Raw genomic sequence first — 19,279 nt, forward strand, 5'->3', positions numbered from 1 at the left:
AAAAAACCTCTAGATGCAAGCCTAAACAAATATGATTTTAAAAGAAATCTAGTTATTTTAATTTTCAAATTAAAATGAAATTATGTAAAAACCTTGGGAGGCAAATTAAATAAATTTTGCTTTTTCCAGGGTTATTTAATATTTTACTATGCTATGAAAATATGAGATAACAAATGTATTTATGATGAATTTGATAATAACAAATTGACCATTTTAAACTAGGTTATTTGATTTTTATTTTTAAAGTATAAAATTATTATTTTATTGTGTGAATTCACATTGAAATATGAATATATAAACAATAAATATTTGATATCTTTTAACTTTTGTTTTAATTCTGACATTATAAACAAGTTATGCCTTTAATAATTCATAATAAGTTGTGTTAATGCTTAAAATTTAATTGTTTGTTTGCTTTTAGTCGACAACAATCACAATTATGTTATGCCATCAAAAGTCAGGTGTAGGTATTTTTTATACTAAAAAGACTTGGGAAATTAGAGTTTTTACCACTTATATTAGTCCCATCACACACGCATATAAAACAATTATCTAGGCTTGTTTTATATTGATAAAATTAATTGAATCATATTAATCATTTTTTATAAAATTTAATTTTAAACTTTAACTAAGGGTTGAGAGTTTTTTCTACTAATTTTTTTTATTTTCAATTTTATTCTCATATTTTTTGTATCTATTTTCTAAGTTATTTTTTAATCGATCAAGTCAATTGAATCACAAGACAACTCTCACACAATTTATTATTAAACCTAAACTAGATAAAAAATTGAATTAAGAGGTTTTTATGTAAATTTCATCTTCTTCTTTTCTTCAATTTCATCATGATTTTTTTTTTACTTACTAATTAAGTAAGATATCTTTAGACTCGCCAAATTAATTTAATTTTAAATTAAAAATTAAACAAGAAATTGGATAAATCTTTTTTTAATATTTATCTACTTAGTTGAATTTAATAAAAATACTAAATAGTTATGTTCTAAATATTTCGTAGCATAACACACAACACAAGCATATAAATTAGTAATAACTATTTAGATTCAAATATAGCGTTTACACCACATTATTGAACAGAAAGTTCTCTCAAGTATCAGCTGTCCCTTCTCGAACTTGAAAATTCCTACTTAAGTCGATCTCAAATCTCAAAACATCATCAACTCATTTCGATTGTCTGTTCTTCGTGCATTATCTAATTATGTTTATAGCTAACGAAGCCTCGCTACAAGCTTACGACTTGCCATTTTGATGAAACCCGTTTTGGCGCCAAGCCAACCACGTTCAATTTAGAACACAAAGGACTTAAGACAACAAGCTAAAAGCTTCAGAGCAATATCTAAAGAACCGAGTCAGCTTAGGAAGTCTAAAAAGGAAAAAAAAACATGAAAATGACAATCTAACTCCATCTCGATCTAATAACTAAGTTTTGAGAGACCTGGAGAGGGAGTCAGCAAGGATATACAGCATCTGCAAGTCATAAGATCAGGAAGAATGATTGCATGATCCAATAGTAGATAGCAGCCAACAAATTAAAAGCTAGAAGCTTCTTTTCATTTTCAGATTCTTCATATATCTGGTATTGGAGAACTTGGACAACCTATGTAAGACAATTTCCTGTGAAATATGATCGGAAATGTGACTTGGGAAACAAATGAAATGCTGCACTGAACTGGGAATTGCATCAGCAGACCTGAACAGCTTATAAAAGTGACTTATGTCCTTCCTTGGCTCAATAGAGCATTGTATCCCTCAGTGCCAGCAACATTTTCTGCTCCTTTTGTAGGTGGCAACTTTGGGAGCACCCAAGCTGGTGATGTGTCAAGCCACAATCCTTCACCAGTTTCTTTGTGCTTGAAATCTGGAGATTTTGGGTTTTTCTAAATACAACAAACAAGGGGGCATGAAGTTATACACGAATAATTAGATCAGATGAATAAGTTTTGCAGCGTTACCTTGTCAACTCTGTTGTCCCACCATTTATGAGGGTTCTCCACCAAGTCCTTCCAGCATTCTTCCTCTAAATCATATGCCACAATGAAGATAGTATTATGAAGAGAAAAAAACAAGATAAAAGCCAAAAAGCCAGCAGAGCAACCTAAAGTCTTGCTGATAAATTAGAAATTGGGGAAAAACAAAGTAGAATGGGGATGCTGACATTATTATGGATGATAATTGGATAGAGTCTTCCTTTCCCTAATTATCAACGAAAATCACTGACAAATTCTTCTAGAAAGCAAATTTTTTACCTTTATTTTTTCTTAAATATGCTGGATAGACAATATTAGATAGAAATCGTGCAGAAGGGGGCGCTGCCCAATTACACGGGAAGTTCACAAATAGGAATGCCAGGAGCACAAATGAGAAATTGAAATGAGAAGAGAAACTCTGCTCCTTTATCTTGTTTATCTGTTTACCGTTTAGAAGAAGAAGGTATTTTGCATATTCCCTTCAGTATTTCCTTTTATGTAGAAAAATAAATAGAAATGGGAAAAAGATTCCCATTCTTTGGTTAAAAAATAAATAAATTCATCCAGACCAACTTGACAAGGCAAGTAATAGAAAAGTTTAGGAAGGAAAGTGGCCCTCCTTCAAACCATTGTTAGCCGTGTTTGTCTGCTTTGCTGGTGGTTCTGGTTACAGAAAGCTAGAATGGCAAACCCATCATCAGTGTTCCATTTAACAACCAGTATTTAACACCAAGTATCTTCAATACTACAAAGACATGTTGCCCAAGTCCACAATTTGGAAAAGAAATTAAATGTCTTCTTCACATCGAACACTCATCTGCTATGAATAATCATTAACCTTCTTCAAATACGTGTGTGATGCGGGACAAGAAAGATTTGAAGCCAGAGAAAAAAAAAAAGCTAAGAAGAAGAAGCCAGAAAAAAAAGAAAGAAGGGGTTAGAAAAGTTTGCAGTTTTGTAATTTTTATTTTTTATTCAATTCATAAACAACTGTCTAACATTTAGAAAAATAAAATATAAATATTAAAACCCTAACTAGAACAAGCAATTAGATTTATAACCCACTAAATAAAATACCCAACAATAATTAAATCAAACCCAACAAATAAAGTTTAATTAATAAACCTCAACTAAAAGTTCAAATAAATTAAATCAAAATATAAGCTAAAGCCTAATCTCTCAATGGTTTGAGCTATCCTCGATCATCTATGATTATACGTAAGCATAAATAAAGTCTCAAGTCCAATGTCCCCACCAACTCTCCTAGGATTAGAGCAACTTGACCTCATCAAGTGAAGTTCAAGACAATTCCAATAATGCTCCCAAAGATCATGACCAAGTTGTTGTGATGTCTCTCTGATAATCCAAGTATAGTCTGAATCTAGTCGTCGAGATCATATATTGGAATTCGCTGAAGTTCACATCCCTGGTAAAAACAACTTGTGCATCCAAAGTAGTGGAGCTAATATGTTCATTTTATGTTAAAGATAAATATAATGGGGTAAAGGTTTCAAAAGAATCATCATGGATAGATTGTCATATTTTATATATAACAAGGTCCTTCAGGCCAAAAGTGGAGCTAATATCAAAGTTTAGTAATGATTTAATGATATAATTATTTGATTCAATCATTTGCAACACTTTGAATGGTCTAACACTACTCACTTGCAATTTATGACTGATTTCCAAAAGACATCATTCAAGTCTAATTTGTATCATGAAATAATCTCCAACATTAAGAGCATCATTATACTTATGTAAATCAGCTCTAAATTTGTATTGTTCATTACTTACTTAAATATATTTTATGATCTCAACATGCAAAAAACTCAGTTGAGTTGGACATAAGAAGAAGATTTACAAGCTTTCTAGATTCGTAACTGTGAGGTGGGGGAATGAATGTGTGGTGGCTATGCTTTAGGGGCAAAATAAATCCAAGGGTGTGTTTGGCTGATTGCATTTTTTTTTTCTTTTCAGATTTTGATTGTAAATGGGAAAAATGAAAACATAAACACTATATTTTTTGTAATGTACTACTGATTTTTTCTTTTCACTGTTGATGAAAGCATCCTACATGGTCTAGGGTTTATGAACCAAGTTAAATGTTAGGAATTTGAACAAGTCCATAGATTGTTTAATTGTAAGAACAACTAAAAATCCAGGCTATGATACCAACGATTATGCGGGACAAAAGAGATTTAAAACCAAAGATGAAAAAAAGAAGCCAAAAAAAGAGAAGAAGAAGCCAAAGAAAAGAAAAAATAAGGGCTAGAAAAGTCTGCAACTTTGCAATTTTTATTCAATTCATAAACAATTGTCTAACATTTAAATAAGTAGGATATAAATATTAAAAACCTAACTAAAACAAGCAAATGGGCTTATAGCCCTCTAAATAAAATACCCAATAATAATTAAATCAAGCCCAACAAATAAAACCTAATTAATAAACTTCAACTAAAAGTTCAAATAAATTAAACCAAAACATAAACTAAAGCTCAATCTCTCAATGGTTTGGACTACCTCTCTCAATCATTTAGGCTACTCTCCATCATTTATGATCATACGAATGCATAAACAATGTTTCAAGTCCGGTGTCTTTATCAGTGTGGATATTGTATGTTTATACCAGCATGGTGCCATTTGCCACATGGGACAGAAGCATCTGATGGATCCCATGAGAATTGTTCTCTAAGCACATATTGACATAAAAAAATAACAAGCATCCACATTGCTAGATATGCCAATTTTAAAGGAAGCAGCATAGGGAGCCCAGGCGAAGGTAGTTTAAGGATAGTAGCTAAGTTGTTTGTACCTTTTTGCTGCTTTGTTTGTGTTGGTAGGGCAGTCTTAACATCAAATTTCACCTTCTCAAGTCCTGAAAAAATCCAACTTGGTGCCCCAGTAAGCCAGACGGACTGGTTGTTATTCTTGTGTTTAAAATCTGGGTGCTTTGGTTTTACCTGTGCAAAACAAGAAGCAAGCAGGTAACGGATCCATAAATATCAACAGCTAAATAAGAACTTACCTAGAGGGTGAATCATTACCAATCCACTGCGCTTACTACTACGATAATCCCACCACTGATTTGGATTTTCAAGAAGGTCTGTCCAGGAATTCGATCCAGATTCACCCTTTCTCTTAATGTTGGCTGAAAGATAAGTAAGCCATAGTTTAGCAATCAGCATCACCAAAAAAGTTAATAAAAATATCTTACAAGGATTTACCATCATCATCTAAGGGCACTTCTAGTTGCTGCTCGAGTAGACTTTTCTTCACTTGGAAAGACCCCTCAATAAAGTTGATACTGTTCACCAAAACCTAGCAAGAACGAACACATCTAGCATTATAAGCTTTTCACATGTACAATAGCACAACACCCATCAGGTTTGTAAAAGAGCATCTATTGCATCTTTTGTTGGTCTCCGGGCTATCCCAATCCTGCATCAGATAGGCATGCTAAGAAATTCCAGCATATGATGCAAGGAGGCATCATCTTTGGTATCACCTTCGCATATGTTTAAAAAATTCAATTTCTTTATTATATCCAGATCAACTCATTGCAATATTGGCATTGACCATTATTCATTCTGTTTTGACTTTGAGATCCTGTTGAACAAGAAGCAATGAACCTTAACAGATCATATTCCACCTAGTTACTGACCAATGCAAACAGAAGTGAGCTAAGGCAGGGGCATATTTCGAGAATGTTTAAGCCTGAGTTTCTTTCAGGGCATGAAGAAAAACTCTCTTCTAATCTAAGTTATGCAAAGCCTAAAATTCTTAAAATTTTCTGGTTACCAAAAGTCCAGAATCTAAGAGACCACTCTATCAAAAAAAGAAAAGAAAAGAATCTAATAGACCAACCTCCTGATGTTATTCATTCCACAGTATAAAATTAACACAATACTTATAAGAATCCAATGCTAGACATAATTAACGCCAAAGCACAGTGCAAGTGACGCATGTTTGCATTTTTAGGTCCATAGTTAATGATGCTTACCTGAACTTGGGTTTGATCCGGCATCTCAGGGAAAGGAGGGGGGTCAGTACTTAACTGCCCATCTATGTAGACAAAATCTCCTTTCTTCAAGTGTGAAGCAGCAATATGGGCCAAATCACCTTCAAATATTATTGGAATCCTAATATTGTAAGAGACAAACAAATCAACCAACCAAAAGTGAAACATAGATAGCATCACTAACAGAACAAAGCAACTCAATCAGTGTGAAAGTAACAAACTTTACAGCAGCTTTTACTAAAAATGCAAATCCATCCAAAATCTTTTTTCTACATAAGCAACAGAGACAAAAATAACAGACAAACTCAGGAAGAGAAAAGAAGAGAGAAGTGTAAGAAAAAAAAAGTCGTAGTAAAAGAGAGTACCGAAGAGCAGGAGAATGATAAGAAGGTTCCTGGGTAATAACAGTGGCAGCCCGAAACTTTTCATCAGGAGATGAAACTTGGGTTTGAATAGGCATATCGATATACCCAATTAAGTTAATGGAATTAGCAACCTTTGCTTGAAATGGGATTTCTTTGGGCCTTGGAAAATCTGTAGAAGAAGGTGATTTCTTGTATAAAGGTGGTGTTTTTTTTAGTGTAGTTGTTGGTGGGTTGTGCTCCTTTTCGTCGGTGGAGTAACAAGATGATTGTTGAAGCAGGAGAACTAGTGGAGGAGAGATTCGCCTTGTAGTTGGTTGTGAGGTAGCGATTTTTGCAAGTACTCTGCATCTGCACAGTGAATTCTTCATCGCCATGATAGTGGTCTGTGTTTTTTCAACAATAAACCCTCTTCTAAACCCTTTACAGCACTTCAGCGAAATTGCTATTTCCACTCACCTGGTATGTTTTTGGAGAGGGAGCGCGGAGCCTCGTTGGGGATTAGATTTTGGACTGCTAAAATCACTCCCAATACTCTTTTACATTTGGTCAGATTGCCCTTGTTCAAGTAATTGGTTTAGTAACACTGAGGTCCCTGTGGTGTCAATTTATGACACACACAGCCTCGTGGTTCAAGAATAGGCTATTGGATATTTGTGGTTTCAATTTTATGATAATAAAAATAAACACTCAAAAAAACCGAATACTTATCCAATGCTGAGATATTTGTTTGAGAATGTGATAATCTTATAGAAAGAAAACTAAAACATTATAAAACTCTATTCTCAATCAACCTAAGTTAACCTACCAAATACATCCCTTGAGTTAATAAATTTATTTTTTAAAAAATTATTTTTTGTTAATTATACTATGAAAAATTAGACTCTCGCAAAATTAAGTACCAACCAAATATCATGATTCTTGTTTAAGACAATGATAAAACTACAAAAAACAAACCAAAATAAATTATATAACCTAATTCAAAGTCAACAAAATATTGAATAATGAAATCAAAAAGAAAAGTTAGTAAGAAAAAATAATAAATGTTCAAATGTTGAATAATAAAATTAAAAAAAAATCAAATGACACAAAATAAGCTAGATGTGCGAGCCTAGGCCTCTAAAACATGCCCAAGTGCATGGAATATCTATCTTATTTTTCTAATTTTTCAAGGGGAATTTGACATGTCGTTCACCTTTTTTTAAAAAAAAAAATACACTAGATGATATGTCGTCTACTTTTAGATTTTGACCACCATAAGTGACATGAAAAGTTCAGCAATCGCGCGTATAAATTTTTTTTTTCAAAGAAACAAAATCAACCATCTTCAATTAAAATACCTAAAAAAACACCATAAGGGCCTCAATAATTCCATTTCTTATCTTAAATTAGAATTCAATTGATTTAAAAATGAAAAATCAACTTGAATAATAAATATTCTCGAGTTCTAATTTATTTTTTTTAGCAAGATAAAAAGAAATAAAAATATAAATAGAACTCCTTTCATCAAATGAAACCTTTTGACACACAAAAAAAATGACAAGTTTTATAGCCGATAAATGGCATTTCACCCACTTTCTCTCTCATTTGCTATTTTTCAACGACTATCTCTCTTTTCTCTCAAACTCAAAGACTACAATAAAATAAAAATAAAGTTTTTTGACCAAATATTTAATTGACAAACTAAAGAGACCAAAATTATTTTTTGTTAACATCCCAAGGCACAAATAACCCAAAAGGTGTTGTCACAAAAAAAAGTTATTTTTTAAAAAGCCCTCTTATTTTTTATATGTTTAAATTGTAGTCCTTTTTTTTAATCTTTCTCAAACAATAAAATTTGAATTATTTCTAGTGAAATCGATCACTAATCAAATGATGAGACTTTTTTTTTTAGATTGAGATAATCATATAAAACATAAATTGAAATAAATTATAAATTTTAAATGCAAATTAACACAATATCGAAGGATCGAGTTGAAAAGCAAAGAACTCGATGATCAGAGATAAAAAGAAAAAAAAAAAAAACATTTGAAAAAAGGACTACATCTGTCACCACATTTGATTTAAAAACAAAAGGCTTGCAAGTTTTTTATTTGTTTTAATTTTGGCCCTGTCATTTTCAATTTCTTACAAACAACAAAGTTGTATATATATATATATATATATATATATATATATATATATAAAATCAAGCACTAACCTAATGTCAGAATGTTTTTCTAATCTTGCAATAACAACATAAAAGGCCAAATTGGAATAAATCACCAATGCTAAATTCTAATAATTAACTATATCAAAGGATGGAATAGAATAGAAAAAATTGATAACCATAAAAAAGGATTAAAAAAAAAGAAAGAATATTGCAATCCACAATTAATCACCTTACAATTCATAATGAAACTCTAATATCCTTTAAGTTTTTGTTAATCCCTGTCTTCCAAATTGGTTTGCAATTGTGTTAAGCTTGAAAATCTAAAACTTGGAAGGGCAAGTGACATGCAATTCAATTTTTGAATCCTATTACTTACATGTTTCACAAATTAGAAAACATCTAAAAAAATATGTATTTTCAATCATTTTAGTTAATTTCAACTATTTTTATTTAATTTTCATATGTCAAAGAGTCTTGAAAGTTCATAAAAAAAATACATATAAAAATATATATATATAGTTGGGGTTGAATTTGGGCTAATAATTGAGCACCACTGGCAAAATTTGAGTTTGGGAATTTTTAGATCATAATCCAGGTTTCAATTGAAGAGAAAATTTAGAAAAGAGTTTAATTTGATTTAATATGGCTAAGAGTGAAAAAAATTTGAAGTTCAAGGATTATTTTGAAATAAATAGCCAAGCTAGAAATCAATAAGGGGCTTAATTAAAGAAGAAAATCATAATTGGGAGTTAGATTGGTTAAAATTGCACACTTTTAGAAACCAAGGATGAATTTATAATAAGTAGATTAATATGGAGGTCTAAATCAATTCAATTAAGGATTCAATTAAAAAGAAATAAAGGATTTAGGACAAATGTGGTTGAAATTACAAGAGTTTGGAAACAAGAACTAAAATGAAAAGAGACTAAATTGGAAAGATTATATCAAGTGATTAAATTGAAAGAGAATTCAAGGTTTAAAGCCCTAATTAAATTAAATAAATTTCAAAAGTCAAAAAGTGTAATAAAAAGAGGAAAATATTCCAAGGACCACTTGACTATTTATATAATTTTGTTTTAGTCCTAGTTGTTTCTTTCCATCATTTCAATTCAATTATATACCAATTTAATCCAATTGTTTTCAATTGATTCAGTTAAGCCCATTTTAATCCACTAATTTTTACTAATTAATTCAAATTAGTCTATAATCTATTCAAATCAAGGAATTAATTTAATATCTTTTAGTTACAATCCCAATAATCAAAACCAAATTTCAATCTTTTAATTCAAATCCTAGAAATTTGACTATAGAATTATAGCCCAAACCTGCAATCAATTCCCTAATCTATTCTCATAATCAGTGTCTTAACTCTCCTTCAAAAAGAACACACGACATACACCAAAAAAAAGGGGGAAGCATTCATCATCTTTCTATTTCTTAAACATAAACAAAAAATCAGAGAAAAAAACACCAAAAAAGAACAAAGCATGTTCATTCACCAAAAAAAAAAAAAATCTCATTCCTCATTAAACCCTTCTCGAGAGCATAACCACCATTGCCAAAAAAATCTAGATTTTCCTATACCCATAACAGTAATTAAATTGTCTGCCTCCTTTTAACCAAACAATTATCACTCTTTATCAAACCAAGACAGACCCAATTAACATGAACCACAACCAACCCCTACTTCATGATTGTTTGTTATTGTGGTAGCTTTTATGGTTAAGGTGTAATAAATTTTCTTTTTGAAAAAACACCTTTTGTTGTGGTTGGTGAGGTTGAAATATATGTTTGATTTCAAGTGTGGTTCAACTTTATATTCATGAAAAGCATGTCAAAAGTGTTTGGTTAAAAATTATGGTTCAATTTGATATTAAGGTATAATTACCTAAAAGGACTTGATTTATAATCTTAATTTCCAATTACATAAAAATTAATTTTACAACCAATAAAATATTGTAAAGAGACCTAAACAAATAAGAACAATATTTTATAATTGTGTCATTAAACTTGTTGCAATCTCATAACATACGTAATATTACACGAGGACCTGTGGTTTATTTGGACTTGTGAATGTAGAGCCATATCAGTTAAAAAATCATTAGGAACAAAATCAAGATGACGATCAAACTCTATAAATACCATATCTTGCACTGAAGTTCTTCAAATGTAATTATGAATTACCAAGGATATGACAATAATTTGAACTTGAGCTTGTAATTAAACGATGACATATTCTGTAAGATATGTCATTTTTTTTTTCAAATTCCAAATATACATTCTATCACACAACATAATGAAGAGTAAACACGGTTGAAAATTTCTTCACGAGTTTATGGTTGTCCTTGCCTCTAAAATTCTTGCAAATGATATCTCTAACCTCTATATGGATCTAAAAATCCATATTCATTAGGATATCCCGAATCAACCAAGTAGTATTTCCCTATAAAAACATATAATGATATAAACATGAAAATTACAAAAAGAAAATTAACATTAACACACACACACACACATGTTATTACCTTTAGATGGCTTAGGGAATTTTATATGTGGATTGTCAATTACCTCAAGAAACATTCATGTATTGTGTTCACTACCTTTCTAGCCTGCCCAAACAAATGTGAATTGCATGTCAAAGCTACATGCAACCATAATATTTTGGGTCGGCACACATGTTCTTCCGATAAATAGAATTTGATTTTTTTAAGAAACATATGCACGCACATGTGTACCATCAGTAACTCCTACACAATTCTAATATAAGAGAAACCAGTAACAAGCATTAATGTTAGCTGACTAAAAAATAAATCTTACAAATTTATTTAATTCAAAGCATCATCAATAAATACGAATAATTTATTACCTTGAAATGAGGCATATACTTGGATTGTTCACAATTTCATGCGGTGTGTTTACAAACTCGGGATTTACATGTTGTATTAAATTTGTAGCGAGTGAACAAATTGATTTAAGAACATCATTAAAGTACCTACTAATAACTTCTCCTGAATGTTGAAATCTCTCCTGAACTTTCCTGCTAGAAGCATTCCAACTTTTTCAAAAATACACATTCTTCTGGATGTTTTTAACCCATATTGGTTTTCAAGTTGAAAGCGAAGACTTTGAAATGTCATCTCATTCATTCTAAACATATTTACACACCGTGTCTAATGTTTATGTAACATTTTATTCAACCATCACATTTCAGTGTTGTACGAATCCATACAGGGTTCTTTGTATATAATACGAGGGCACTTGCCATGCATAGAACCAATCTATGGCTATCAAACTCTTTTTTACAAAACAACTCACCTTCTTCATCTGAATCATCATCGTTGTTGTTGTCATTATTAGAACTATGATTACCACTGGAATGTCCATCGTTATCAACAAATTGACCATAATTAACATAATCGGCTATATTATTATTATTCCTTACATCATCATAACCCCTTTCAAAAAAGTGCTTCAAACCATTGCGAATCCATATTTATTATGACATAAATTTTTTATGTTTAATGGGAATATAAATTCAAGGTAATTGTTACATAAATCGAAGATGTTGTATGGAACGGGCATTTGTATCATCTTAAAGATATTCAAATTGAAACCACTTTTATATACTAACAGGAAATTTCAATTTTATAAACTTATTATTAACTTGTTCCTTACAAATAAAAAACATTGTACTCATAATTATGAAAATGAAAAGACGTTTACAAAGTTAATAATGCATTTTGTTTATAATAAAGTTCATCATATTCAAAGTAATATGCTACAATCATATTAAATCAAATGAACCTTACATATTATAAACACCAGCAATGAGAAACCAACACACCTGTTTTTCACAACTATAACTTTTGATTTCTTCTTTAGAAGGATATAATATGAAAGTGATATTGCCTTCACATACTTATTGTTATTTATATACCAACAATAAGAATGTACCTAACATTCAAAATAATAGGCAACTAACATTTCAAAATAGTTGAAACACCAACTGAAATCTCAGTTTATTACATTTAAATTTTAGGAAATTTTAGTTTCCATGTATGAAACCTAACTTTCAAAATCATGTAACCAAACATACAAAGTGAAATACCAAATGAAAATTTAGATTTCAATGACCTAAACCTAACATTCAAAGTTAAGTATCCAAACATTCAAAGTGTAATAATAAAAACTAAAATTTCAATTTCCATGTATGAAACCTACCATTCAAAAGCAAGTAACTAAACATTCAAAGTCTCACACCAATTGAAAATTTTGATTTTAATAACCTAAACCTAACATTCAAAATTAAGTATCAAAACATTCAAATTGCAATAATACTAACTAAAATTTTGGTTTGCATGTACGAAACCAAAATTTTCTTACAAGTAACCAACTATTTAAAGCCCCTAGTTCAATACTCATGAAATTCCAACCCAATAATATTCAGTGATACATAATGTGAATACACATATGGTAATGGTGTTCCAACTACTTGGTAATAGAAATACACAAATATTAGGCAACTTCATATATTTCCAGCAACAATTATAAAACAAAATGTTTGAAAAAAATAATATAAAAAGATTTTAGAAAATTTAAAATGTTAGTGGATTATAGTATTCAACATAAATCAAATGACATGAATATGTTAATAAGTTAACACCTGTTCTTGTCCATCTAAGGTTTTCTTCGTTGTTTAAATATTATTTTTAGCTATGATATTTTTCTATCAATAGAATCCATTGCAGCCCACATCTCCCTCTTGCTTCTCACACAAAAGAATTCAGTGGCAAAGGTATGCAATGCACTACCAAAGTTAACTCCATCAATAAAATATAGTTCTTTCATTACCTCTTCAATGCTACATCCTTTTTATCTATAGAAGTTATTGTGCTCTCTCTAGCCATGAAAACAGACTCAACAAGTTGATCTATACGTATAAATAATTGCTCATTCCAATTCCCCTTTTATTTTTTTGGCATTAAGGTATAGTTTGATGTGCACCCTTTCTCTTTGCACTATTGTGGTTGCTGTTACTATTTGTGACATTGCGTCCACCAACCATATTGCTAACATCATGTATAAAATCAGGAATTGCATACTCTTCAGAGTCACCACTTATTTCTTCTATATTAGTTTCCTCATTGGTTGTATTTCTCATTCCAATAGCCCCATTATCTTCATCAGATAACAGTCCTTGTGAGGGAGTCTAAGCATATTGTCTCGTGACCACTATGTTACTAAACATGATGTCGTACTTGGCACACAACAAGGGCTCTACGCCGACAAGCTTGAACTTCTTTGCTCCTCTCATTTCCTGTGTAATGAAAGTTGGATGTAATTAGCAATGCTAGCAGATTAATAAATAATGCAACAAGATAAATAATTTTGTGAAGCTATTGATAATGAAAACTAACTTGAATTTTTTCTTTCCACCATTCATTAATTGCCGAGATGGTCCCAAGTTCAGTACTTCAACCAACTCTAGTTTCAATTATTAATTTTTTCTATACCCTCATGTCCTTTTTAATCTCAACCTATTTGTTTTTAAACTGAGCTTTTGTTGATAAAAGTCCTATTTTCTCTTTGAATGACTGTATGATAAATTTCCAACCAACTTTATCAAAATAGGTGTTTGGTCTTATGCCTCTCTCAATAGCTTTAATGTAAATGTCACAAAAGGTGTGCAACATTGCCTTATTCCAAGAAGCTTTATCATGAATGTCAGACCCATCCATTGCTTAATGGTTGACAATGCAATAAAAATAAAACAAACAATTAACTATATAAATAAAAGATTGAATGTTGAAAAGGGCTAAAATAAGAAACTAATATAACAGGCAATTACATTTGCAGTAAAAGGTCAACAAAAGAAATTAATAAAAGATTGAATGCTGACAAGGGATGAAATAAGAAACTATATCAGCTTTACCATCCACAGTTAACAGGCAATTAACTATATAAACAAAAGATTGAATGCTAACAAAAGGTGAAACAAGAAACTAGATTAGCTTTACCATCCACAGTCTAAAAAGTAAAAGGTTGATGACATTTGCAGCAATTATCAAATAATATATTTCCATAACTAAGGTCCAGCCTCAGGCAAATGGTGGGGCCTATCATTTGTATATTCTTTTGATATCGGTAACCAAACACCAAATATATTTCGTTTAGAGAAAACGCAAACGCTACCTCAAATAAAAACACAATTTTCAACATCCAAAAATCATACTGTCCAAATTCCATTAGCCACCATTATGTCTTTACACTTAGCCATCTCCACCAAATATAACCTAACTGACCCTCATAGATTTAACCTCAACAATTAAATTCGGCAACCATTACATAGACAACCATCAAACCAATCTCCTTTAAACAAAACCATTACTGGCATCTAATTTAACCCAACAAGCACAACCTATCACCAAACCAGTTGTCATAACCTTAATTTTTACCTCATTTTTCTTATTTGTTTCAAAAAAAATCCAAACAATACAAAAAAAAATCCAAAAAATATATTTTTGACATATTTACATCATTTTCACATCTTTTCAAAAGAATAAAAAATTCAAAAATTTACTTTCAATTTGTTCAAGTTTTAACATGCTTATTTCAAAATCATTAATCAATTTTATTAAGTTCACGTTAATGTTGATTTTTTTTAAAATATCAAAATACCCAAAAAATAAAAGAAATAAAAAAATTGGATAAGAAAACCAAAAATATAAAGGAAAAAATTAGGGATCAAAGTGATTTTTTAGTTACTCGGGGACTAAGCAATTAGGAAGAAAAAAACATTATTTTGCCTACAAATAGGTGGTTGTACCATACAAAAAAATAGAGAATTTTAAGGAGGCCAAAAGAAATTAAAAGAAAAGAAAAGCCAAACACCATTTTCCCCACACTTTTCTCTTCAACTCACACATAACCATACAAACACAAAAAACTCTAATTTTTATCTTGACAAAATGAGCCATCAACCATACAAAGAAAAAAGGCTATCTTTAATCATCTTTTCTAACAAAACCACCAATAACAACCTTTTCCCCCCACAACTTTTCTCTCCTTTTCAACTACCACTGTGAGCAGGCCCCCCAACTATACAAACCTTTATCTCAACGGTCATCATCAACAAAATCACCCTTTTATTTCTTTTATTTGTTTTTTAACTAAAGCCATCCTCTCGTCTATTTTTTTTCTCACCATCATCACCACAACCGCCCCTTTTATCTCCCTTAATTTTTATTTTTTTCCCTAACATTAGCAACCCCTACCTACAACGCCATTTCCCTTTCTTTTCTTTTTTTCATCATAGACAGCCCACCAATTGCTTTGCTCCCCTTACCAGTCAAAAACCAAAACCCATCTTCACACCAGAGGGCCAAAAAAATAATAAATAAAATATGGAATCAAAATTGATTTTTCCCTTTAATTTTGAAAATTGAAGAGACCCAGTACTATAATTTGTAAAATATAAGGACTCCAATAAACATTTTGCCAAAAAAATTTTAAGTCACTCATTCCCTACTTGTTTTTTACTTTGATGCCCCAATCTTTCAATCTCACCCTCTCCCAACAAATTGGTTAATAATTTTGTCTAATAAAGACCAAATAAAAAAAAAGATAAAATATTGCATTGTGAACAGTTCGTCCATAATTTCATATGAGGGGATCCACATAGCATTTTTCGTAGTGAATCCCCCACACGTTTTAGTTTTTTAGTTAATGTTTTTTTAAATTGTAAAATGTTCTTTCATTAGTTGTGGCAATGATTATGGTTACACATGGGCATGCAGTGAATATGGTGTTGGGGGTAAAGGAATCACCACCTTATTGTTTAGTTTAAGGTCACTAGGAGACCTGAGTGCACTAGTCTTATTATAAATTCTAAAGGTAAGGAACTGATTGTGGCAAGAAAAGATATTAGCACCCATAACGCACCTTACCTGAGGTAATTTGTATTGTGTGGTTTAGATATGGTTTAAAATTTTTGATAGGTTCCTAACCGGTGATTTGTTTATAGCTCAAAATAAAGATTTACTTTTATGAATAAATCTGACATTTTGAATTTATTATAGACTCATATGCCTAAATAAGTCCTTATGAAAAGGGTTCATTTAAGTGCCCTGACAGGATTCACCTATCTCAAAAGGCGAAAGGGTTCTTCATAACTCGTATATTATGGTGAGAAATACTTTCAATTAAAATTAGTAAATATCTAAAAAAACCTAAAGATTTTCTAGTCAACTTTTGGTATTTAAATATCAGCCTTTTATAGGTCCGATATTTATACCAGGATGTTGACCATTAATTTTCAGGAATTAATTTTTTAGGTTTATTGAAATATTGGTCAAATCCTTAAGGAATTTTATAAACTTATTGTAAATTACAAAAACAAACAAAGGCAAATCAACATTGATATTTTCTTAAAGCATGCTAAAAAAATTTTTTTTTTTTTTTATAAATAAAATATAATTTTTTTCTAAGGATTGGGCCTTATGCAACAAGTAAAAATCATTTTTGTTTTATTTTTTAGGGCTATGTTTGGCAAAAACATATTTTTTTTCAAAACAAAACTATCAAAACATATTTTAGTTTACTTAAAATATAGTTTGTCAAAGCATGCCTTTAAGCCAAAATTCTTTTTATCAAAATAGTGGAAAACCAAACAAAGTCTTAAGTATTTGGCTTGATTTTGACCCGACCAGGTTGACCTGAAAACACTGATTCAACCATGAACTGAATAAAAAATCGAGGTTTAACCCAAAAATTAAAGTAAAACAAACAATTAACCAAAAATGGATCAAAACAATAAAAAATACATAAATTTTTTCTAACAAAAACAGATCAAACACCAAAAAAAAAAAAAAATGAAGAACACTCGAACTCAAACCCTGCAACTTAAACATAAACCAAAATAAATTTCAAGCAATAAAAGGAAAAGTTTTGTTCGTAATCAAGCACAAATCAAGGATCAAGTATCCATTTGCTTAGATTATTAAACATCATGATTTTTGTCAAAAATAGATTTCGGTTTAAAACCAAAATGATAAGATTAAAACATACAAAAACATATTGTTGATTCAAAAGAACCTTATATTATTTACAAATGATAATATACGAACTTGAAGAAACCAACATAAAATCAAAATGAGATCTAAAACTAATACTCAAGACAATGTTTTTCAAATGAACATGAAGAATATAAAACTCAGGTTACCCATAAAACCCAGCATACACTATCATAAGCCCAAAAAATACATTTTAGGCCTCCAAACCAAGCTCTCTTAGCCCCAACAAACCACATTATCATAAATAAATAGGTTTGAATAAAAAACACTAACAAATAACCTTAAATCATTAAAAACGTGTATAAGATTTCAACTTCCGAAACTACTGTCATATTATTACCCAACAAAAACTTCAAAACTCAAACCAAAACTGACTCTTTAAACACTTGAGACCCAAACTAAACTCAGGAATCAAGAACATGTGTCAACAACTTAGAAAAAACCATCAAACACCTACTATTACATTTGACAGATTCTAAAATCACTATGCTTCATCAAAACCAAACACACAAACACCTTTTAAACATTTCAGCAACATTAACAACTTCAAAACAGGATTAAGCAATCAAGACAACATTTCCATTCATCAATCCATATAAATAATAAAACATAAAGTAATGCCAAAAGGAGGCAAAAACATCATTAAAGATTGAAAATGCATAAATGGGCAAGCCACATGAACTCTGGGAGTTTTTAAGTATGAACACATGAAAAGGTTAGGGAGTTTTGCATAAATGAGTATCTTAGTCAAGGCTAACTGAGTTGACCACTTTTGATGCTTCACCGGAGAAACTCCGATGTAAATGCCATCGAATACCACCTGAACTTGGTATAGGAGATGCATACCTTTCGTTTGTATCCATCCTTGCTCCATTTAGAGGTTTGTAACTCCATATTTATTTGCTTGAAGGTGCCAACTCGATTAGTCCAGAATCTGAAATTGCAATAATGACTAATCAGGGACAAGATGTTGGAGACTTCTATGGAAGAATTGGGATGTAATCATCCAATTTCATTGAAATGGGGTTGTAGAGAGGATACTCTTCTTCCATTTGCAAAAAAACCTCGTGCCATTTGGAGGGTTAGAACTCCACAATGAGCTCTTGGAATGTGCCAACCCGATCATCCAAAACTGTCAAGGATGAAGATGAACAATGGGTGAACGACGTGTCGTCTAAGTTAAACCCTTTGAAATTAGAGTTTTTAATATGAGATCTGACATATTTCATTTTATTTTCTATTCTTTCAATTGCTTTTAATTGCACTTATAATTATCTCTTAAACTATTAATTTTATGCAATTCCACTCATGTCAAACTCAATCACTAACCTCAAAGTTTAACACCATTTTCATCTTGGTTCTTGGTTTCTGATTTGTGCACTTAGACCCTTAATTGACCATCAAACTTTTAATTTTTTACAATTTGACCCCTGATTTGATCAATTTCAGCCCCTTAAGTCTCTCACCTTTTACAATTTTGTTCTTGGTTTTGAATTTCTTCAATTAAACCCTTAATTGGATATTAAACTTTAATTTTTCACAATTAAGCCCCTGATTTGACTAATTAAACTTTTCAAAATCCAATTTCAATTGCCAAACTTCAATTTCTTCTGATTAACACTCAATTTGGCTCCAAAAAACTAATTTTCCTTGCAATTAAGTTCTCAATAAAATTAATTAATCCTTCCAAAATC

General features: G+C 30.7%; 1 protein-coding gene across 3 annotated transcripts; it reads right to left on the reverse strand.

Annotated features, from left to right (window-relative positions):
* Positions 1-1,034: 1,034 nt before the first annotated feature.
* LOC118038171 (protein OSB2, chloroplastic) lies at positions 1,035-6,881 on the reverse strand. 3 transcript variants are annotated; one of them, XM_073410078.1, is made up of 8 exons: positions 6,366-6,881; positions 5,983-6,121; positions 5,207-5,300; positions 5,027-5,130; positions 4,795-4,942; positions 1,968-2,032; positions 1,706-1,892; positions 1,035-1,612 (listed from the first exon to the last, which is right to left on the reverse strand). In XM_073410078.1, exons 1-7 carry the CDS (start codon positions 6,737-6,739, stop codon positions 1,728-1,730), a joined length of 1,089 nt encoding a protein of 362 aa, XP_073266179.1. In that variant the 5' UTR covers positions 6,740-6,881; the 3' UTR covers positions 1,035-1,612; positions 1,706-1,727. The 3 variants fall into 3 exon arrangements, with proteins under 3 accessions (XP_073266179.1, XP_034900375.1, XP_073266147.1); XM_035044484.2 differs by having other exon boundaries at positions 1,035-1,629; XM_073410046.1 differs by having other exon boundaries at positions 1,035-1,892.
* Between the last annotated feature and the right edge of the window lie 12,398 nt (positions 6,882-19,279).

Source organism: Populus alba, chromosome 1, assembly GCF_005239225.2.
Source record: "Populus alba chromosome 1, ASM523922v2, whole genome shotgun sequence".
Classification (NCBI taxonomy): Eukaryota; Viridiplantae; Streptophyta; class Magnoliopsida; order Malpighiales; family Salicaceae; genus Populus; species Populus alba.